Genomic DNA, 24,782 nt, shown 5'->3' on the forward strand with positions numbered 1-24,782 from the left:
CATAACATAGTGGCCTGGGAATTCCAGAGGTCTGACACTCCCACTGCAAACCGCTCCAATCAGAAAGCAACAGAACTATTGATTGGAGGTGTGTGGGAATGGGAATGGGAGTGGAGAGGTAGAGGGATGTGTGTGGGCAGTGGTTTGACTCTCCAAAGTGCTGCCAGAACATGGTATTTTACCCCTTGCTGCAGCACTTAGCAACGAAAAAGAACCTAATATCCTAACTTCATCACAGTAAAAAGTACAAAGGGTTCAATTAAGCTAGGAAGAAAAAAAAAGTTATACAGATTCCATTTAAGGCCTGGTTCACACCTATGCAGGTTGCAGTTGATGCATATTCCAGGTGCATTTTGCGTTTTTCAATACACGTTTTTGATTCATTGAAGTCTATGGAACCAACCTGCTGGTCCCTGGCCCTTTCTATAAAATGTACAGATGTGAATGTGACCCATAGGAAACCATGTTAAATGGACTGTAGTGTGTTTCTGCAAAACTGAAAACGCACTAAAAAGTGCATAGGTGTGAACCAGGCCTAAATAGTTATCGTCCCATTTGTGCTGTATCTGGGAAAAGGAAAAGGACATTTTTAATTGGAGTTAGGGTCCTTTGACACGGGGCGGACCGTTTTTTGATCCGCTCTGGCACTTCTTTTTTTTTCTGACCCTTGTGTCATCCGGTCCGTATGTCCGTTTATCATCCCATCTGTTTGCGGATGATAAACGGAGATAATGTATGTCAATGGGATTGCGGATGTCAGCGGATGACGCCGCTGACATCCGTTTTTGCGTCCATTCCGTTTTTTTAAAAAGAAGAAAAATCGGGGTTCTCTTCCGTTCCATAAAACGGAACTGATAGGAAAGGACGCAAATCAGATGTCAGCGGATGGTCATCCGTTGACATCTGCAATCCCATTGACATGCATTATGTCCGTTTTTCATCCGCAAAAAAATGGGATGAAAAACAGACATACGGACCATCCGTGTGAAAGGACCCTAACAAGACTTTTGAATGTTACAAGAATTACTGTTAACAGATAGAAAAAGTTCACAAATGTATTTCTTTTTATGTTGAAAAGAAATCCTCATTTAAGCCAGTAAGTTTGAAACTCGGACAAGCCTTTCCAATGTATGGCAACATAGAGACATCTTGTGGCCAAGCAAGTAAATGCAACTTAAACGACATCGATTAAAATTATATTCTGTATATATTTATTGTCTCTTTTTACAAATGTGAGTTTGTTCGTTTTGTTTATAAGAAGAATTTGTCAATTCTCTGCTTTTCAGGTTCAGCATTTCACAATCATTTTTAGTTATTTGTGCTCTACTGTATTAATATTTCAGAGTTTAAGCAAAAATACACTAACAATTAATTTTAATATTACTTTTTATATTACTATTTTTGATTATTTATATTAAATATCTATTTTACAAGTAAGAATTTAACATTCACATACATATACACATGTTTATATTTACATGTCTCAAAAAAGAACTTTTTTATATGCTAAAAGAAAAAAAAAAATGTTAGTATAAATACTATACATTCCCTTTATTTATATATTTTTAAAAAGAAGCAGCTGCTTTGAAGTTCACCTTGTGACCATGCTCAGTAATTTTATGAAAACATTTGGTGTTGTGCTTTATTTTTATTTTTTTAACCACTTGCCACCCAAGCCAATTCTGGCACTTCTCTCCTACATGTAAAAATCATAATTATTTGCTAGAAAATTACACTGAACCACCAAACATTATATTATATACCTATATCTCTACACACATACACACACACACACACACACACATATATATATATATATATATATATATATATATATTGTATATATATATATACTGTATATATATATATATAATTTATTTATTTTTTTAGCAGAGACCCTAGGGATTAAAATGGCAGTTGTTGCAATTTTTTATGTCACACAGTATTTTGCGCAGCAATTTTTCAAACGCGATTTTTGGGGAAAAATAAACCCTTTCATGAATTAAAAAACAAAAAAAAACAAAAAAAAAAAAAAACAATATTTACCCCAATTTTTTTTGTATAATGGTAAGAATAAATGTTATGCTGAGTAAATAGATACCTAACATGTCACACTTTAAAATTGCACACACTTGTGGAATGGCACAAACTTCGGTACTTAAAAACCTCCACAGGCCACGCTTTGCAATATTTTACAGTCTACCAGTTTAGAGCTACAGAGGAGTTCCTGTGCTAGAAATATTGCTCCCACTCTAAGGTTTGAGGTGATATCTCACATGTGTGTTTTGAACGCCGTTTACATATGTGGGTGCGACCTACGTATGGGTTCCCTTCTGTGTGCAAACACGAGAGGACGGGGGCACTTTCATTTTCTTTTTTATTGTTTATTTTATTATTTTTATTTTTACACTTTCCCTTACATTTTTATTTTTCAATAACTTTTATTCCTATTACAAGGAATGTAAACAATAGGAATAGGGCATGACAGGTACTCTTTAAAAAAAAAAGCTAAAATATTTTTCCAGAAGTAAAAAAATTATTGAATACCAAACATGCTTGTTATACTTGTTATATCCAATATATTAAATTTTTGCCATATATTTAGGCCAAAATGTATTTAGCTACATGTCTTTGACAAAAAATTCTCAATGAGCGTATTTTTAACCCCTTTAAGACCGGAAGATTTTACCCCATTCCTAACCAGGCTTTATTTTGCGATTCAGCACTGCGTTATTTTAACGGACAATTGCGCGGTCGTGTGACGCTGTACCCAAATTAAAGTGATGTCCTTTTTTTCCCCACAAATAGAGCTTTAATTTTTGAAAAAAAGAGCGACAATATTGAAAAAAAAAAAACAATATTTTTTCACATTCTGATATATAACATTCCCCAAAAAAAAATTATAAATCAAAATTTTTTAACATTTTAGGCCAATTTAGGCCAATTTACGCCGAGGGATGGAGGAATCCAGTGACGTAGGTCTACGTCGCTGGACCCAGCCGAGCCACTCTGCTGTGGTAGCAGCAACGTGAGCGGTTGGCAAGTGGTTAACTGACACTTTTGAAACTTTTGGGGGGACCAGTGACATTACTACAGTAATTAGTGCTAAAATATGCACTGTTACTGTACTAATAATGACACTGGAAGGGAAGAGGTTAACACCAGGGGCGATCAAAGGGTTAAATGTGTGCCTAGGAGATGCTTTCTAACTGTGTGGGGGATGGGCTCACTGGATGAAAACAGAGACCTGTTTTCCTAAATAGGAGGAACACAGGATCCCTGTGTTCATCACTGACAAAACAGCGGTTTGTTGTGTTTACATTGGTAGACCGCTGTTCTGTCTCCATGGGGAGCAATCGCGGGTGCTTGGCGGACATCGCGGCTGCAGGACCTGCTGGCTGGCTCCCCCTCTAGCCAATCGGCGCGTGTGCGTGCCTACGCCGGCGCGCGCCCACACTAACTGCTACACAAAGCGATGTACATTATTATTATACAGGATTTATATAGCACCAACAGTTTGCGCAGCGCTTAACAAAATGAAGGCAGACATTACAGTTCCAATACAATTTGGAACAAAAGGAATCAGAGGGCCCTGCTCGTAAGAGCTTACAATCTAAAAGGGAGGGTCAATTGATACTAAAGGCAATAGCTGTGGGGGATGAGCTGATGGAGCAAGTGAAACAGTGTTATTAGTTAGTAGCCGGGTAGGCTTCTTTAAAGAGAAGGGTTTTCAGGGATTGTCTAAAGATGGATAGATTAGGGGTAGAGAGTTCCAAAGAATGGGAGAAACTCTGGAGAAATCCTGGAGGCGAGCATGGGAAGAGGTGACAAGGGAGCTAGATAGCAGGAGGTCTTGGGAGGACCGAAGAGAGCAGCTTGGTTGATATTTTAAGATCAGGTTAGTGATGTATCTGGGTACAGAGTTGTGGATGGCTTTGTAAACTATTGTTAGCACTTTGAATTTTATTCGTTGGGTGAGTGGAAGCCAGTGAAGGGATTGGCAGAGAGGGGTGGAGGACACTGAATGATTGGTAAGGTGGATAAGCCTTGCAGCAGCATTCATTATGGATTGAAGGGGGGATAATCTATGTAAGGGTAATCCAATGAGGAGGGAGTTGCAATAGTCGAGGCGAGAGATAACCAGGGTGTGAATTAAAAGCTTGGTGGTGTCATTGGTTAAAAAGGGCCGTATTCTAGCGATGTTGCGGAGGTTAAGGCGGCATGATTTGGACAGGGATTGGATGTGAGCCTGAAAGGACAGTGCAGAGTCCAGGGTTACCCCTAGCACCCTGGCAGGTGTGGAAGGACTAATAGTTGTTCCATTGATCTTGACAGAGAATTCCGGGGAAGGGGCACGTGGAGGAGGAAATATTATGAGCTCGGTTTTAGATAGATTCAGTTTGAGGAAGTGGTGAGACATCCAGACTGATATGTCTGTTAGTAGATCAGTGATGCGGGAGGAGACTGATGGGGTGAGCTGAGGGGTAGAGAGGTAGATTTGGGTGTCATCAGCATAGAAATGGTAGTGGAAGCCATGGGAGACTATTAGCTGACCCAGGGAGGAGGTATAGATTGAGAATAGTAGCGGTCCAAGGACAGAACCTTGGGGGACCCCAACAGTAAGAGGAGTTGCAGGGGAGTAAGTGGAATTGTAAGTGACACTGAAGGTGCGGTGAGATAGGTAAGATTCGAAGCAATGGAGAGCACAGCCACGGAGACCGAGCAAACTGAGTTTTTTTGAGAAGGAGGGGGTGGTCAACAGTATCAAAGACAGCAGAGAGGTCCAAGAGTAAGAGTATTGAGTAGCGACCATTGGTTTTAGCTGTTAGTAAGTCATTTGTAAGTTTTAGGAGAGAAGTTTCTGTGGAGTGTTGCCAGCGAAATCCAGACTGAAGGGGATCAAGGAGGATCAATGTACATGTACGTTGTTTCAAGTAACAGAGCCGACCTGCCGCAGTATAACTATGGTGGCTTGTCAGGAAGTGGTTAAAGTCTACAAGCAGCCTTGTATAGTGATAAAAAATGATTTTACTAATGTGCTCAAGAGTTTGTCTCTCTGGATACCCCAGTTCCCTTATTCCAAACGGCATTTCACTGTACAGATATGACTGGGAACCTGCTGGTGTGCAGGCTTTACTTACTGAAGGAACTTACTGAACTGTTTCAGGTGTCCATTTGTTATATAGTAGATTTGAACAATTATTACCCCAAGCTGTCAGGGATTTATCAGATTACATTTTGAGGCATACAGTTATAGGCTAACAAGTACACTGAAAAACAACATGTTTTGATGTATAACTGAACTCTTCACTTGCAATCATTGCACAAATCACTAAGGAGAGCACAAATACATACTGTGCTGTTGCTGTGTAACGAGGCTGCAATGTTCGAACTTTGGTAAAAGGTGTGAAGACTTCTCGGGGATTGTCAATGTCATCAGTATTCACAGAGCCAGTAAAACCACTGTTTGAAAAAAAAAAAAAAAGAACATTTAGGCCCAAAGTCATCGAAATAGATAGAGCATGCAGTCAGATAGCTGTTGCACAAACAATCTTCTTTCATATAGCAATACCACCATTTTCCTGATACAGAAGTTGTAGAGGGTGTATAAATATAACTGTAAATTTTAAATACGCGCTATGGATAAAGCAAGTGCTGTCAGTAATCAGCACTCAGTAATATAACTGGTCTGACACATCCCTCTCTTCCTTTGCAATGCAAGTCTGTGTGAGCATGCTTGTGATTAGGGGTGTATTAGGGGTGTATTAGGGGTATAGCTGTCACTCTTAGTACATAGCACTTAAATAGGGAGGCACAAACTGGCATTTTTTACTGACAAAAACTGGTATTTTAAGACCCCTTTACACTCGTACGATTTCAAAGTTGCGCCAACTTTGGAGTGCAACTTTGACGCAGTTTTTGGATGGGTGCAACTTTGGCTTTGACAAGTTTAAATAGACAACTGTTGCACACAAGTTGCATTGTATAACATTCAGGTATGACTTTCTTGCAACTTCTGAGGGTTAACATTGAAGTCTATGGCCCTTAAGTTGCAGTAAAGCCGGACCAAAGTAGTACATGAACTACTTTGAAATTGCTGCAACTTTAAATTGCGTATATATGAATGGGTATTATTGGATAACATGGGGAACGACATGTCGTGCAACTCTGATGTTCAAAGTTGCATGACAAGTTGCACAAGTGTGAAGGGGGCCTAACGCTGGCCATACACGCACAGAATTTTGGCCGTTTGCAGACTGAACGATTATTCGTCGGTCGAAAGCGAGTTGGCCACTAATTTACAGAATAAACTCTTTTACATAATCGTTTTCATGATCATAATGATCGTTCAATAACATGCACAATACGAGTCAGAATATTATTTTCATTTCAATTTTACCATACACGTAAAAACTTTTGTAGAAACGATAAAAGTTTTCGCTATGGATCCATCGACATTAGCCGGGCACATGATCGAAATCGTTGGTAAACTTGTGTTCACGAACGGACCGTTTTCGAACGATCTTTCCTAAAACAACCATTTTTGGCCGAAATTCTGCGCGTGTATGGCCAGCATAAAGCATTTCCAAGCACATATCAGTGGCAAATAGTAATATACAGTATGTGGGGGTAGAGAACTATAAATAAATAGCAGTTTGAAACATCAGTAAGGCTTTCAGATATTTCCATCCAGAGTTACCTGGCTTTATATTGGTTTGTCCACTTATTCGTGCTGATTTTTTTGTCTTAAAAGAGTAAAGGATGTCTGAAATTTATGGAGAAGCTGCTTATTGCTTCTCCATTGCCTGGATCATTAGCAAAGGGGCAGAAATGGGTAATATTAGGCTTTGAGCCATCAACCAATGATACTTCACCTTTCATAATGATGTTCGTTTGGAAGTTAAATTCACAAAGCATAGGCAATGCAATATTTTTATTAGTGTTTTTTTTTGTTAAACAAAAATTTTTTTTTCACTTAATGTCACACTGGTTACTTAATCACCATGTGGATCAGCTAAATTTACTTCCTATTATAGTTTTTGCAATATTTTTAGTCTAACCGTCAATTTGCAAAGATGTTTTCTGTCATGGGGTAATGAATAAATATGTTTAATAACCGTATTAAAAGAAAAGTACTTAGAACATCTTTTCTACTCACTATAAAGACTTAGAGTATACTGTAACTGCAGGATGTCTGACTCTGACCCTTGAGGGGTGGTCACCATGGTGCCCAGCATTCACAGTGTACTAATGCAGACAGCAGTAAACGCATGACCATGTCAGCACTACTTTTTGCATTATTAAAGGGATACTAAAAGATATATTTTTTTGCTTTAAAAAACTAAAGATATTATACTTAACAGCTCTGTGCATTAATTTTGCACAGAGCGGTCCCTTACCTCCTTTTCTGGCGACCCCTGCCGATGATATCCACTCCCCCGTCCTCCAGTTGCCCCTTTAGCAACCCATGTGGGCACACTCCTGATATGGGCTGTGTGTGTCCATAAGCAAACACAGTGCAGGTAAGACACGCCCCTGCTGCTGCATGCGCCTCCTGTGAGACCATGAAGTGGAGGAACAGTGCTGCAGATGGGACAGTGCTGGATTGGTGAGAGGAGCCAGGGCTGACTGAGACAGGTCGTGAGGCATTTTTTACCATGCGTAAAAGTAAAAACAAATGTGCAAACATACACAGTATCTCACAAAACTGAGTACACCCCTCACATTTTTGTAAATATTTTATTATATCTTTCTATCTATGTGACAACACTGAAGAAATTACACTTTGCTACAATGTAAAGTAGTGAGTGTACAGTTTTTATAACAGTGTAAATTTGATGTCCCCTCAAAATAACTCAACACACAGCCATTAATGTCTAAACCGCTGGCAACAAAAGTGAGTACACTCCTAAGTAAACATGTCCAAATTGGGCCCAATTAGCCATTTTCCCTCCCCGGTGTCATGTGACTCGTTGGTGTTACAAGGTCTCAGGTGTGAATGGGCAGCAGGTGTGTTAAATTTGGTGTTATCGCTCTCACTCTCTCATACTGGTCACTGGAAGTTCAACATGGCACCTCATGGCAAAACAACTCAGAGGATCTGAAAAAAAGAATTGTTGCTCTCCATAAAGATGGCCTAGGCTTCAAGAAGACTGCCAAGACCCTGAAACTGAGCTGCAGCAGGGGGGGCCAAGACCATACAGCGGTTTAACAGGACAGGTTCCACTCAGAACAGGCCTCGCCATGGTCGACCAAAGAAGTTGAGTGCATGTGCTCAGCGTCATATCCAGAGGTTGTCTTTTGGAAATAGACATATAAGTCCTCCCAGCATTGCTGCAGAGGTTGAAGGTGTGGGGGGTCAGCCTGTCAGTGCTCAGACTATACGCTGCACACTGCATCAAACTAGTCTGCATGGCTGTTGTCCCAGAAGAAATCCTCTTCTAAAGATGATGCACAAGAAAGCCCGCAAACAGTTTGCTGAAGACAAGCAGACTAAGGACATGGATTACTGGAACCATGTCTTGTGGTCTGATCAGGAGGTGTCAAGCGTGTGTGGCGGCAACCAGGTGAGGAGTATAAAGACAAGTGTTTCTTACCTACAGTCAAGCATGGTGGCGGGAGTGTAATGGTCTGGGGCTGCATAAGTGCTGCTGGCACTGAGAAGTTACAGTTCATTGAGGGAACCATGAATGCCAACATGTACTGTGACATACTGAAGCAGAGCATGATCGCCTCCCTTTGGAGACTGGACTGCAGGGCAGTATTCCAACATGATAACGACCCCAAACACACCTCCAAGAGGACCATTGCTTTGCTAAAGAAGCTGAGGGTAAAGGTGATGGACTGGCTAAGCATGTCTCCAGACCCAAACTCTATTGAGCATCTGTGGGGCATCCTCAAACGAAAGATGAAAGAGCACAAGGTATCTAAGATCCACCAGCTCTGTGATGTCATCATGGAGGAGTGGAAGAGGACTCCAGTGGCAACCTGTGAAGCTCTGGCGAACTCCATGCCCAAGAGGGTTAAGGCAGTGCTGGAAAATAATGGTGGCCACACAAAATATTGACACTTTGGGCCCAATTTGGACATATCCACTTAGGGGTGTACTGACTTTTGTTGACAGTGGTTTAGACATTAATGGCTGGTTGTTGAGTTATTTTGAGGGGACAGCACATTTACACTGTTATACAAGCTGTACACTCACTACTTTACATTGTAGCAAAGTGTAATTTCTTCAGTGTTGTTACATAAAAGCGTAGCAGGATTTCCAGGCATTGGGCCTGATGTGGGTCTGCCATGGTTACCGGAAATGCCAGCAGCCCCTTTAAGCTGAATACCCAAGTGTGAGATTTGAGTCAAAGACCAGTCCGGCATCTTTGGTTTGTTTTGTTTATTTGATATTGGGAATGGGAGAAGGGAATGAGTGGGATACTCCTCTGGCTCAACTAGGTACAAATGGGACACTTTGGAGAAAAATGTCTTTCAACGCTGTCTTGACGCCGGCTGGATGCCGACGAACGCTTGCTGGCGCTTGAAAAACACTGACTTTCTGTGCTGTACTTGAACTTGACTTCTGACACTGTGATTAGCTCAAAACTCCCGGACTGTACTGAGAGAGAAGACAAGCGCCACTCTAAGTGCAGTATGACTCGGTATTTATTAAAAATTAACCATACTGGGTACTCACAATATACAAGAAGTTAAAACATGGTGGATGTGTTCTCAAGGGATCGGTTAGTCCAATGCCTGGGCGAGAAGAGACTGATGTGCTCCGAAGATCCGTGTCTAACCGTGGGAATCGGCGATATCCTGAGGAAGGAGCGCATGCTCCGACAACGCGTCGCCTACGTCATCACATCCCACGCTCTGCGCTCCACGCCCAACCCGGAAGTCTGCCGCCGGAAGCGCTGTAGGTGTCCCCTGGGTCCGGATATCGCCGATTCGCACGGTTAGACACGGATCTTCGGAGCACATCAGTCTCTTCTCGCCCAGGCATTGGACTAACCGATCCCTTGAGAACACATCCACCATGTTTTAACTTCTTGTATATTGTGAGTACCCAGTATGGTTAATTTTTAATAAATACTGAGTCATACTGCACTTAGAGTGGCGCTTGTCTTCTCTCCTAGTATCCTGCAAGTTCTTCTTCTCTACTTGTGATCAAGCTGCCTTCAAGTGTGCACACACCTGTCGTATTTATGGACTTCATGGACTTTTCTGATATCATTCAGGTCCGTCACTGTCCCACATGTTCCTATAGTAGGTTTATTGAGGTTCACCTCTCAGTCCCTGTTGCGCCAGTTCACTCTGTTTGGTTCGGACTGTACTGAGAATTGACTTCTGACACTCTGGTTATGGTCCATCTGCATTAGCCATCGAGCCATGCTGCATTAGCCATGCTCCCTGCTCTACACTATTAGCCTGCTGATCCAATCTGCTGTGAAGCTTGTCAGTGAACTCTGTAAGCTTTCAATAAACTTAGATGTTTATTATGGACTTAACAATGGAAATTTGTATTTGTTTCCTGGCATTCCATTGGGATTGACTGTGGAGTTATGACCATCGTTTCCTTGCTGACCGCCCAGCCTGTGTTGACATCTTATGTGCATTTGGCCATTATAACCTTTGGCCCATCCTTTCTGGTAAGAGGCGTGATGATTATTCCGAGCCGGTGGTGGATCTCTTTACACATGAGTTAGAACACATGTTAATGGTCTTTGTTCTCACTATCGACTTCACAATTTCCTTTTTTATTATTACATAAAGACATTTATATATACACGTGTTGTTACTTTTATGCATAGTTAAGTGTTGGATGTATATCTGCAATTTGTTGAAGGCTGCTCCATATTGCACTCTCTAGCACTTCCACTATCCACTGTTTCTTATTGGAACGTGCATGTTTAAATATTTGCTGTCTCATTGTGCACTTATAGTTCACTGTTCGTTATTGCACTTTTTTTGCATTTTATTTGCTGTTATTTTTTTTTTTTTGTTTGTTTGCTTATCTATAGCGCTGCTTTGACACATATACAGTATTAAAAATGGTATTCACAATTTTTTTAGCAAGCTGCTTTTTAAATCTTACTTATTTAGCACAGATTTTTCTACAGTTTCACACGTGTACTGTGGACTTTAACCACTTCAATACAGTGCACGTTCACCCCCTTCCTGCCCAGGCCAATTTTCAGCTTTTAGCGCTGTCGCATTTTGAATGACAATTGCTCAGTCATACAACACTGTACCCAAACAAAATTGTTATAATTTTTTCCCCATTTTTTGATGGTATTTCATCACCACTGGGCTTTTTCTTTTTTGCTAAACAAATAAAAAAAGACCAAAAATTAAAAAAAAAAAAAGTTTGGGCACTGATAGATGGCACTGATGGGCACTAAAAGGTGGCACTGATATGCAGCATTGATGGGCACTTATAGGCGGCACTGATGGGCACTGATAGGTGGCACAGATGGGCACTTATAGGCAGCGCTGATAGGCAACACCAATGGGCAGCACTGATGGGCACTGATGGGCAGCACTGATAGGCAGCACTGATGAGGAGGCACTGACAGGCATTATTAATGGGCACTGAGTGGCATCCCTAATAGGCACTGATTGGCACTGTTCATGAGCCCTGATTGACATCCCTGGTGGGCAAGGGTTGGCATCCCTGCTGGGCACAGGTTGGCATCCCCAGTGGACTCAAGTGGGCTTCCCTGGTTGGCTCTAGTGGGCATCCTTGATGGGTCTGCACTGATAATCAATGTGCTGACTATCAGTGCAGACCCCCCCCCCCCCTGTCAGGAGAGCCGTCTATCCGCTCTCCTCTACTTGCGCCTTTTCAGCACAAACTGATGAAAGCTGATAAATGGCACTTCCTGGTTACGATGGGACCAGCTGTGATTGGACACAGCTGATCACATGGTAAAGAGCCTACATCATAGGCTCTTTACCGGGATCGGAGATACGGTGTGTCAGAGTGACCTTATCCTTATAGACGTCATATGACACCCACTTAGGATAACTTAACCACTTTGCGGCCTTCATTCTGCTATATGATGGGCGGGAAGAAGTTAATTCCACTTTAAATATTACAAACAAATTAGAGGTCAGGAAGATGCTTTAGTACATTTTTATCCTCAATTATTTTGGGTGCTGTAAGTGCTGATGCTGAAAACAGATGTTCTGCACACCGAATTCTACAAAAACTTACCAATAACCTGGGATATGATCGATACGAGGATATGGAGATATGCTGAAATAAAAAAAGAAGAAAATAGGGTTAATCTGTTTTAGGACTTGATAAAAAATAGATAAATCATTACATTCTTCAAAAATAAAAATAGAATTACATATTGTTCCTGGACCTCCTCATGTCCGCTTACTGTGAGGCAGCTCCACCCTCCTGACCTCTCCAAGACCATCTCTAACTTATAAAAAAAACGGAACCTCCTAGCCACTGTTCTTTTTCCATCCTCGCTCCAAAACTTCTTTTGTGGATTCACTATACCTTTTCCTCCTCTCTCTATGGTGCTTAGATTGCTTTTATGCCTTCCGGACCTGACAAGATTAACTACTGTTGTGGCTGTGTAAACTACAGATTGGGATATATGTTGATAGCTGTATAAACTACTGCTACTTTGGCCGTATAATCCTATTGGATAGTTATTTGTTTTTCCTCTTCCTTCTTGTATGATACCTTTCTTCCTGGCCTCCTTAGGATGCTCCAACTTCTGAAGGTCGGCATCTAACATGGCAGCTCTTGATTTGCCTGTCACATCATGCAGTGGGGGTTTGGGCATTGCTGGCTATCTTTACCCCATTACAACACAGCTCGCTGCAGTGAATTGGGGGTGGATCTCTTTTGTCTCCCAGCTCTGTGGCTGCTGCCTATTCTGGAACTGCTCTGTCGGGCTCCCAACGTGCTCCATCCCTTTCCTGCTTTTCTGTTAGGAGTTGGGACAGTATAGGGATATGGGTTGACTATCCTGTATGCTTTCATTTATTCTCTTTCTGTCTGTATTTTCTTTTATTTTCAGAGCTTCTATGCAGCTAAAGCACTAATGAATATCATGGAAAGGTAGTCATTTCTTCATAAGTTTTCAACTGCTGATTTTGTTTTCTCCCTGTTTTGACACGAGGAAAAGCCCAGGACAGAAAAAAAAGTCTATTAAGAGGTCTCCCAGTGCACAAGTAAGTTGTTGCCCCTGGTGCAGTGTGCAAAATTAAAACACCAAAAAAGTGCATGTGTTCGTCCCCCCTCCCCCAAGGCAGTTGAGGTAGGAACCTGATGGCCACACATCCTCCCCCTAGACTTTGGAGTAGGTCTAAAGACTTACACCCTAGCATGCAATATATATATATATATATATATATATATATATATATATATATAGTATTATGTATAATATATTATATATATATATTATTTTTACAGAAAACTTTGGAGGAGCACTGGAACCTGCTTTCTCCTTTGGTATCGAACATTCAAGAATTGCTGCAGAATGGCTTAGCGAAAGGCATGGTACACAATCATCCTTTGGTGGGACGTTTTAGGAGGCCACCATTGGTCAGAGCTTTATTTTTTTCCCAAAATGGAACTTGTCTTTGGTCCTCAGAGCTTTGTTGTTTTGTTCCTTTTGATCCAGTCTTCTCAAGTTTATTGTTCCATCTAAAATTAAAAGAGAAGTATATCTTTTGAAAAAATAAAGATTTATACTCACCCAGGTGGGGGCAGCATCAAACCGATGCTGCATCTATCCCTGCCGGCTCTGCACTGAGAACTGAATTATCAAACACTGCTGATTGCGTAATTCTTCCCTCTGCCCTTCCAGCGCTCACTGGAGTGGTTCACTGGGAGGCTGCAGTGCCTGTCCAGGCTTCTGGATAGATTCCAACTTTGGCCAGCGGGTTTTAGCCAGCTGATGGCTGAAAATGGGTCACAGGAGTGCAGAACTTAAGGCACTCCTGGGTTACCCAGGAGGAGTATAGCCAAAATAGCTTTCGCTTTCACTATACTTCTCCTTTAAGGACAGTGTTTTCTAAAGCTATTGCCTCTGCTAGTAGAGTCTCAGAGGTATGTGCATTTTTTATCAAAGAACCATATTATATCTTTCTACCAGAGAGAGTCATTCTGAGGCAAGTTCCAGCATTTCTACTCCAGGTCTCTAATCTATTTTATTTAAATTGGGAATCTATTCTTCTGTCCTTTGTGTCTGAAGAAGCAGATGAAAAATGGAAGAAGTTGGACTTGGTCCTTTCCATATCAGCCTATCTGGAATGAACCAAAGATTTTTAGACAGTGGACAACCTGTTAGGTTCAAAGAAGGGTTTGGCAGTTTCTTCAAGAATAATTTCTGCTTGGATTGTCAAGACCATCCAGATTGCCTGCAAGTCCTTGGGTCTGCTTCCTCCTTCAGAAGTCAGAGCACATTCAACAAGATGTATGGCAATCCCATGGGTTTCTTATGCATAGGTCTGAGCAGGGGTAGTCTGCACAGCCACTACTTGGAGCACAGCTAATACCTTCATTTGTCATGACACAGTTGATGTTTCTTTGGCTGCATCAGAGGCATTTGGTTCTACAGTCATTTCTACAGCGGTTAATCAATAAATTCCTTTTCCAGCAGTACTTCTAAGTGTTCCCCTTCTTGTTTGTTTTATGGCATTGCTTGTTACGACCTATAGTAGGCAGACATGAGGAAATCCAGCAATTGTAAAACTTGTTAACATTGCAGAAAAGGAAAATTACGGCAAATATGTCAACAATTTTCCCAAATAACTGATGGCTGTCTTGTGGCCTTGAATACTATGCTAAACTCAAAGTGTATTTGTTATTACAGAAAAAGAAACTACACACTTTAAGCCATGTCAAAATAATGTTTTTTGGGGCACGTGCAATATAGGGTTGCCACCTCATCCCTTTAAAACAGAACACAAATTAATTACACAGGTTCTGTGGCTAATTTAATGCAGAGAAGGCTCCAAGTGAGTTTAATTACCACCTTAATCAGCCACAGAACCTGTGTAATTAATATGTGTTCTGTTTTAAAGGGATGAGGTGGCAACCCTACGTGCAAACTTCATCTTTCTTGTGGCCCTCAGTGGTTTTCAAATAAAAGAAGGGCTTAGTCATCCTTCAGTTGCCAAAAGCTACACTTTAGTTGATCATTTTTTTTTCTGTACTGTATTTATTAAAATGCATTTAAAGAAAGAACTTGTAAAAGAAAAAAAAAATGACAAGACATAAATTTATGTAAAGTGGCCAAAAAAATCAGATATCCAAAATTTACATAGTAGACGCTTTAAAAGACTCCTCTCATTCTTTCCACATGAACTATTCCTCTCACTATTGCCGCAGAACATTTATTGTTTTTTCAAAATTCGAATGCAATTGCATTGATCTAAAGGTAATATCTGTCGAATAAATATAATAGATTAACATGATAATATGGATTTAGAGTTAAACTTACAATGTCAGAGGTTTTTTTTGACCATGAAACACCCTTGTTTGAAATCTGTCCCACATTCCACCTGTCACCTGTAAAATGATTAAACAATGATTAAGATTTTAACTCATGATTATAGACTAGAAGTATTTACCATGAAGTGTAACTCCAGCTTCAATTCATTTTTTATTTAGTTTACGATATAACAGGGGAGGGTGTTTATGACTGCATCCTTATTGGGAAGATTTTCCTCTATTCCTGTTCCAGCGACTACTGTCTATGATATGAAGTGAAGGAAATCTCGCCAGAGTTAATACAACAACAGAAGCTTGACAGACAAAAATCTTTCCCAGTTCTACAAAAAAATTATTATCTTGGCAATCGCTGTTCCTGGAACAAGAAATAAGAGGAAACCTTGGAGATAAGAAGCCAAGGGGTAAGGGCACGAAACAATGAAATCGCATAAAATGAAAAATCCTGGTTTTAAACTATTACTATTCCTTGTACAGCCAAAGAAAATAGTGAACATTACATTCATACATTCATACCCATCATAAGTGCATACATTGTCCAATACAACATCAATTTGTACATTTGGCCATTCTTCAAAATGAGTACCAAAACCAAAGCAGAAACCATTTTGTCAATTGTTTTGTCATGCTTCATAAAATGTATTTTTTAAGATTAGCTGGCAAATTAGGTAAAAGCAAAATGCTTTTTTTTTACTTTCCCAAGCAGACAGCAATTTAGATACTGTCTGTGCGCTCATGTTATCCCTAAGATGACAGATGCTCTTTAAAAATTAATTCTCATTCTTTTCTACATCCTTGCTTACACAAAAGAATTGTGGTGCCACACAGGGTGACTGTAGCAGGGTGACTGTAGAAAAACACTGAATACAGCAGTTTCCATGCTCTCTTCAGGGGCATTTCTTTTTCCTTGACATACACTAAAAGTTGCAGGTTATTCAAAGTAGAATTATAGGCAAAACTATATACAGACATATGTAGGAATGAAGGTGATGGCGCTGCTTAGTCTATAAGGTGCAAATAGGTACTGAAATATATAAATGTTGTTTGTTATGCTCAGATATAATTGAAGAATAAATATATAAATATATGATGTGAAGGTAAAACTCAAAAATTAAGATGAAAGATAAAAAATATATAATGATTAAAAAATATGAAAAATGGCCACCAGAGGGCGTAGTGCAAAGTGCAAGGTGCTACAATGAATGAATATGCCTTCATATATATCCAATAATAAATATGTGACAATTCTGAATAAATAATCAACAAAAATAATACAGAGTAAACAACCTTAAATAAATGTGGACTCAAGTTGATAAGTAAATAAGTGAATAAATATGAAACAACAAATAGTGCTAGGTGAATCCAATATCTAAATGGTAGAAAGGTGCGGGAAACTTATATACAAAATAGATAAATATGCAGAAAAAATATAAATGTGCAGGAGAATTTTATACAAAGTGCAGCAGTAGGTGGTATTTTATCAGTTCATATAATAAGATGAGTCCGTAAATGGTGAATGTGCGAGAAACTTTTCGGATAAAGTAAATGTGCGGGAAAAATGTGCAGCAAAAAAATGGGTAGTCACAATAAATCAATCAGTATTCAGCGTGGTATTGGCGTCCCGGAACGCAATGCGTTCCAAATGGAGGCCGGTCTCCAGTTGGAACGCATTGCGTTCCGGGACGCCAATACCACGCTGAATACTGATTGATTTATTGTGACTACTCATTTTTTTGCTGCTGGAATAAAAATTAGCTTAAACAATATTACACTATCGAGCTTTCTTTCATTCCTTATGACCCTCCCATCCACATACCCTTGAGTGGCCATACCCGATCCCCCCACGGAACGTTGGATATTTTATCATTAGGACAGGACCCCACTACCGGACCCCAATTCGGGATACCTGAGAAATCCCGTGGACCCCACATCACATCTCCCCCAGGAAGGGAACTACCACACAGAGCAAGGACCAGCAAGACACATCCACAGTACCCGCTCTATACCCCTGTGTGGGGTGGGTACATCTGGTGACTAGGTTTTCTAATAGGGGTTATCCCGCAACTCACCAGTCACCCATCTTGGGGGTCAACGTAAGATACCATTCACTTATTTCTCTGGGCACATCCACTCATTTATGGACTTATCCTAGTATATGAACTGATTGAATACCACCTCCTGCTGCACTTTGTATAAAAGTTTTCCCGCACATTTACTTTATCCGAAAAGTTTCTCGCACATTCACCATTTACGGACTCATCTTATTATATGAACTGATAAAATACCACCTCCTGCTGCACTTTGTATAAAATTCTCCTGCACATTTATATTTTTTCTGCATATTTATCTATTTTGTATATAAGTTTCCCGCACCTTTCTACCATTTAGATATTGGATTCACCTAGCACTATTTGTTGTTTCATATTTATTCACTTATTTACTTATCAACTTGAGTCCACATTTATTTAAGGTTGTTTACTCTGTATTATTTTTGTTGATTATTTATTCAGAATTGTCACATATTTATTATTGGATATATATGAAGGCATATTCATTCATTGTAGCACCTTGCACTTTGCACTACGCCCTCTGGTGGCCATTTTTCATATTTTTTAATCATTATATATTATTTATCTTTCATCTTAATTATTGAGTTTTACCTTCACATCATATATTTATATATTTATTCTTCAATTATATCTGAGCATAACAAACAACATTTATATATTTCAGTACCTATTTGCACCTTATAGACTAAGCAGCGCCATCACCTTCATTCCTACATACTTATATATAGCCTTTCGGCTATAGTTCAAGTGAGGCTGCAGCTTATCTGTGCGCATATCTGTTTAATTTATCCTTGGATAGCCTTAGCGCAGATTTAATCAGATACAATATATACAGACATACATACATACAGTGCATCTGGAAAGTATTCACAGCACTTTACTTTTTCCACATATTGTTATGTTACAGTCTTATTCCAAAATGGATTAAATTAATTGTTTGGTAGAGTTTTGAAGAAAATAATGAGTTGAATCCATTTTGGAATAAGGCTGTAACATAACAAAATGTGGAAAAAGTGAAGTGCTGTGAATACTTTCCGGATGTACTGTACATATATACATACTGTGTTTCCCTGAAAATATGACCTTAGTCTTGAATTAATTTTGGCTGTAAAAAACACACTAGGGTTTATTTTCAGGGGTTGTCTTATCCGTGTACCCAGTCTTCTCTCCCCGTCAGCTGAGGAGTCATCATTATGACATCTTTATTGCCAACAATAAACCTTAGTTAAAGTTATTGTAAAAATATGTAATCCGTTTTGTAAAAAGATTATATAATGTCCGGTGTGTCTCCTTTTGTAACTTTATAAAAAGATTATATGATGTCCAGTAAGTCTCCTTTTGTAACTTTATTGTTGAAAATACCTTATTTACAGCGCCACTGGGCACTCACTCTGAGCACTGCCAAGGAAGGACCGAGATTCCCGCTGATGTCACCTGGGAGGAGAGGAGAAGATCTCTGGCGGGTCACGTGAGTGCCCAGCGGCGCTGTAAAAGCATTTTCGACAATAAAGTTACAAAAGGAGACACATTGGACATCTTATAATCTTGTTACAAAATGGATTATATATATATATATATATATATATATATATATATATATATATATATATATATATATAGATACAATCTTTCCTTATTACAATTGAAATTTACTCACATACCTTAAAAAAAAGTGTGTAGCGCCAAAAGCAAATGAACAACAATTAAAAGTGAATACTGTGTTATAAATTGACAACTCATTGAAATAAAGTCCAAAAAAGTCCTAAAGTGAAAGAAATGTATGTATATACGTCCAATCTTGAATGAAAATCAACAATGAAAAACAAATATAGTGAAAAATATACATTTAAATGCACAGTCCTATGATAGGATTAGCAATATAAACTTATTGGTAAAAGCACAAAGTTCAGTGCACAAATGAGTACAAAAAATTGGTGGTGACCTGAAAAGTGAAGAAGTAATCCAGTACAGGGCTCCAGAATCATCCACCACACCCCTGTGAAATGGACACTCACCAGAAAAGCTGGCTGCCATTACAGCAGCCAACACGCACTCAGTGTATATCCACTATCTGTTGAGGTGGTCCCCTTGATAACGTCCTATTGGACGAAATGCTTCGGGTAGGAGATTTTAGTGCTAACGTCAGGTCACTGTCCGATTCTGGGTCGGCAGTGGCACCCATAGTCAAATGTTTTTATGATTCATTTTATTTTGGCTTTTAACATACAAATCCAATAAATACTACACTATAGAGACTTCATCTGGCTCCCGGTGAGCTTTATTTACCACAGCTACATCTGGATGGTGCGAGTTGCTGACCTGCCTTTCCCACAACAGATAGTGGATCTACACTGAGTGCATGTTTGCTGACCTAGACCTAGCTGCTCCATCTCCTGTACCCTCATCTTGCTGCTGGACAAACGCATTCCTCCATCCAAGCATGTCCTGTGAAGAAACAGGTTTGTCATGGTGAGTCAAAACTTTCTGCATCCATCATAAAAGCTCAGCTTCTATAGCTGGAGGTGGGCAAAGCACACTGTTACTCTTCCCCATTGCCAACACTTTAGCCAGGATTTCAGAGCTGTCAGCTTGTTCTTCCCGATAGTTTCAGGCAAAGGGATCCCAGCCCAGCTGCTGAGTAGAGTTGAGCAGCCATCTGTAGGCGATCTGCAGCTCTTATTCCTGAACAGCTAGAAACTCCAATTCTTCCTGTGTCCCGAGCATTTCCCAGATGTTCAACATCTAGCCTCTAGCCTTCCGTTGGGCTGTCCATGGGAACACTTGGGCTACATGCCAGTGGAGGGCTCTGTAGGTCTAGTCCAGCTGCATCTCTGCCCAAACTAGCCTGCTTAACTCAGCTGTCCACTTCTTGTCGGGTTGTTCCCCCATTAAGAGCGCCTGCACTTCATGCTGTGACCAGTACCTTTCCTGGATGGAAGGGAGAATGTTTCTGTTGTGGTGCTGCTCATGGTCTAGCGCTTCCTGTCAGAGTTGCTGGCAGACAAATTCATACCACTTAAGCAGGACCTGTGCTGGCATTGGTCCCTTGTGCTGCATCCACATCTCTCGCAGCCTCTGTCTGAATTCCTCATTCATGGCGGTTGGTATCTGTACCTCTCCTTTTGTTCTATCTAGACCTAAGATCCTGGTGGTGGTTTGGATGTCCTAGACTGCAGGAAGCATTCCGTCGCTTGCCACCAAATGTAACGGACCACCTGGCACTCCACCAGGATACTTCCACCAAGATACAGTTTCTTCTACTTTGGAATCTACTTTGGTATTATAGCTGAGAATTGCACCCACAAACTAGACGACATCAGCTTAGGTGCAAACTGGCACTGACTCTTGACACAGAATTTATACCACACAAAATCAGATAAGAGCCTGATCACATTATCCGAAACAATGCAAAGTTTAAACAGCAATATCATCAATACATCTAACAGTACATCTAATGAACAGCTAAAACATATTAACAGTTAGCTAATAAACAGCTAGGCACCTGAACAAGCCTTGATTAGTCAGGAAGTCCACCCCCCAGACAGTCCATTACCAGTATTTAGGAAGACCCAGGGCTGTCCAAATCTCATTAACCAGCTTTCTTTTGACATCCATCTTCTCACGGAGTTTCAAGTTGGCAGAGACCATCATGGCTTCCTTGACTGGTAACTGTGGTAATGTCATCATGCATTATATAACAGGACATCTTCCTGAATGCTTGTAGCTCCCTCATATGCCAGGGCCCAAAGTCAGTAGGCAAGAGGCTACCCTGCAGTCTCCTTCAAAAGCCCCTTTCCCGGTTGAACATGTCACAGGTTGTAGTGCCAATGTTCCTGCAGCTGCATGGCTCAGACTGATACACAACCACCTGCTGCAGCTGACATCTACGTCTCTCATTGGCTGTGAGTGAACCGAGTGGCCACGCTGGGACAGAAGACAAAGGTGAGAGGACACTGAGGAGCTGCATATCTGCAGTCATGAAGGAGAACCCACTCACTGCCTGGGACATCACAGGACAGAAACAAGGGAGGATAACGAAGCCCATTGAAGGCTTGGGCAAGAGAAGATTGATGGGAATGGAAATCCCAAGAAGTCAGCCCCTGTCCAGAAGAAGACTGTGTTGGACAACCAGTCCCAGAGAGAAAGAGTATTGATGAGAGGAGAAAAAGGACTGCAAAATTCTGGGCTCTAGGCCAGTTTCTCCATGTGGAGGGCAAGAAGGATTATGAGTGTGGATCCTGTTTCCGGTGCTGCTTAGCACTAGAATGATATCATGTTGTGGGATCAGGGCTGCGCTGTTTCCTCTATCCAGAGACTGCTGTTCCTGGAGGGACAGCCGAGCGTGCAATGGGACTATTTTCTGGAGTGGAAGGACCCAGAAAGCTGCAGTAGGGGACTTGTGCACCCAGACCATACGTAGTTTTGCCACAGTGATCAGAGCCCCTACAATCATCCTTTGTGACTGCACCAGGCAAGCCAATCATGCATCTAGGGCTCCAGACACCCATGAGAGGAAGACGATTGCATGCTGGTTGGCAAATATCTTTGCTGCTATTCTATTTAATAGGATAGTATCACCCCCAAAATATTTGTTTAAAGGTTACATGTCTTTTTGTTGGAATTACAAAATCTCTGTTCCAATGCAGTTTTGGGCCCCAACAGTTAGACCATTGGCCGGTAGGAGGGGATAGAGTGGGACTGTGACTTTTAGCTCCTGAATGTGGGAGGATTCTTCAAAAGGTTTCCACACTTTAACTCTATTAAATATAAAAAAGTGCGGAAACTTTTTAAAGACCCCTCATACAGTGGGTACGGAAAGTATTCAGACCCCCTTAAATTTTTCACTCTTTGTTATATTGCAGCCATTTGCTAAAATCATTTAAGTTCATTCTTCTTCCTCATGAATGTACACACAGCTCCCCATATTGACGGAAAAACACAGAATTGTTGACATTGTTGCAGATTTATTAAAAAAGAAAAACTGAAATATCACATGGTCCTAAGTATTCAGACCCTTTGCTGTGACACTCATATATTTAACTCAGGTGCTTTCCATTTCTTCTGATCATCCTTGAGATGGTTCTACACCTTCATTTGAGTCCAGCTGTGTTTGATTATACTGATTGGACTTGATTAGGAAAGCCACACACCTGTCTATATAAGACCTTCCAGATCACAATGCATGTCAGAGCAAATGAGAATCATGAGGTCAAAGGAACTGCCTGAAGAGCTCAGAGACAGAATTGTGGCAAGGCACAGATCTGGCCAAGGTTACAAAAAAAAATCTGCTGCACTTAAGGTTCCTAAGAGCACAGTGGCCTCCATAATCCTCAAATGGAAGACGTTTGGGACGACCAGAACCCTTCCTAGAGCTGGTCGTCCGGCCAAACTGAGCTATCGGGGGAGAAGAGCCTTGGTGAGAGAGGTAAAGAAGAACCCAAAGATCACTGTGGCTGAGCTCCAGAGATGCAGTCAGGAGATGGGAGAAAGTTGTAGAAAGTCAACCATCACTGCAGCCCTCCACCAGTCGGGGCTTTATGGCAGAGTGGCCCGACGGAAGCCTCTCCTCAGTGTAAGACACATGAAAGCCTGCATGGAGTTTGCTAAAAAACACCTGAAGGACTCCAAGATGGTGAGAAATAAGATTCTCTGGTCTGATGAGACCAAAATAGAACTTTTTGGCCTTAATTCTAAGCGGTATGTGTGGAGAAAACCAGGCACTGCTCATCACCTGTCCAATACAGTCCCAACAGTGAAGCATGGTGGTGGCAGCATCATGCTGTGGGGGTGTTTTTCAGCTGCAGGGACAGGACGACTGGTTGCAATCGAGGGAAAGATGAATGCGGCCAAGTACAGGGATATCCTGGACAAAAACCTTCTCCAGAGTGCTCTGGACCTCAGACTGGGCCGAAGGTTTACCTTCCAACAAGACAATGACCCTAAGCACACAGCTAAAATAACGAAGGAGTGGGTTCACAACAACTCCGTGACTGTTCTTGAATGGCCCAGCCAGAGCCCTGACTTAAACCCAATTGAGCATCTCTGGAGAGACCTAAAAATGGCTGTCCACCAACGTTTACCATCCAACCTGACAGAACTGGAGAGGATCTGCAAGGAGGAATGGCAGAGGATCCCCAAATCCAGGTTTGAAAGACTTGTTGCATCTTTCCCAAAAAGACTCCTGGCTGTATTAGTTTAAAAGGGGGCTTCTACTAAATACTGAGCAAAGGGTCTGAATACTTAGGACCATGTGATATTTCAGTTTTTCTTTTTTAATAAATCTGCAACAATGTCAACAATTCTGTGTTTTTCTGTCAGTATGGGGTGCTATGTGTACATTCATGAGGAAGAAGAATGAACCTAAATGATTTTAGCAAATGGCTGCAATATAACAAAGAGTGAAAAATTTAAGGGGGTCTGAATACTTTCCGTACCCACTGTATATCCCATACTTAGGGCTCCCCCATAAGTCACAGTCTAGGAGGTAAAAACTTTGCCCCTTTGAGCCAGGCTTTGGATATCCTGTAAAATTATGTTTGATAATATCGCTTTGAGATATGTTATTGAAACTTCTATTGTATATAGATATTTTACCACTGTTACTTTGTAGGGCGTTCTGCCCAAATAAACATCTTTTTCTCCAGCTCTGGTGTTTCAGAGGGTATAGTATTGCCTGAAGGAACATTATTGCTAGGAAGAAGGGGAACCCAATCGTCCAGTGCAGGGGTCTCCAAACTTTCCAAACAAAAGGCCAATTTACTGTCCTTCAGACTTTTGGTGGGCCAGATTGTAGCCAGTGGGGGTAGAAAGTATCCCAGGCCCTGCATCAGTGACAATAAACAATGCCTCAGGTGAGGTGTTCAGGTGTAAAGTGCCTGTGTGACCAGTAGGAGGAGGTATAGTGCCCTGTCATTGGTAATATTGGGAGGAATAGTGCCCATCATTGCTATTATTGGAAGAAATAGTCCCCCATCATTGGTGTCAATTGGGGGAACTATGGGGGAATTAGTGTCAGTGTAAAGGCCCGTACACACGTACCGATCGTCGGCATACAAACGTCGGTGGACGAAGGATCTGCCGATTGTACGCGTGTTAGTATGGTGCCTCCGACAGATGTCTGCGCACAATCCGCGGACAAAAGTCTTTCTTGCAAACATGAAAATATTTGTATGCCGACACCAGAACGGACGATTGTTCGCCTGTCAGTACACAATTCTGCCGACACACAGCTACAA

General features: G+C 41.0%; 1 protein-coding gene across 1 annotated transcript in view; it reads right to left on the reverse strand.

Annotated features, from left to right (window-relative positions):
* SPMIP7 (sperm microtubule inner protein 7) overlaps window positions 1–24,782 on the reverse strand; it is a 108,389-nt gene that overhangs the window by 16,771 nt on the left and 66,836 nt on the right. The window contains exons 5-7 of the mRNA XM_082259794.1: window positions 15,471–15,538; window positions 12,212–12,253; window positions 5,356–5,463 (exon numbers count right to left, since the gene is read on the reverse strand). Of these exons, the coding sequence (XP_082115920.1) occupies window positions 5,356–5,463; window positions 12,212–12,253; window positions 15,471–15,538 (218 nt within the window). The remainder of the gene's footprint in view (window positions 1–5,355; window positions 5,464–12,211; window positions 12,254–15,470; window positions 15,539–24,782) is intronic.

This window comes from Pelophylax lessonae, assembly GCF_965119305.1.
Source record: "Pelophylax lessonae genome assembly, chromosome: 5".
Lineage (NCBI taxonomy): Eukaryota > Metazoa > Chordata > Amphibia > Anura > Ranidae > Pelophylax > Pelophylax lessonae.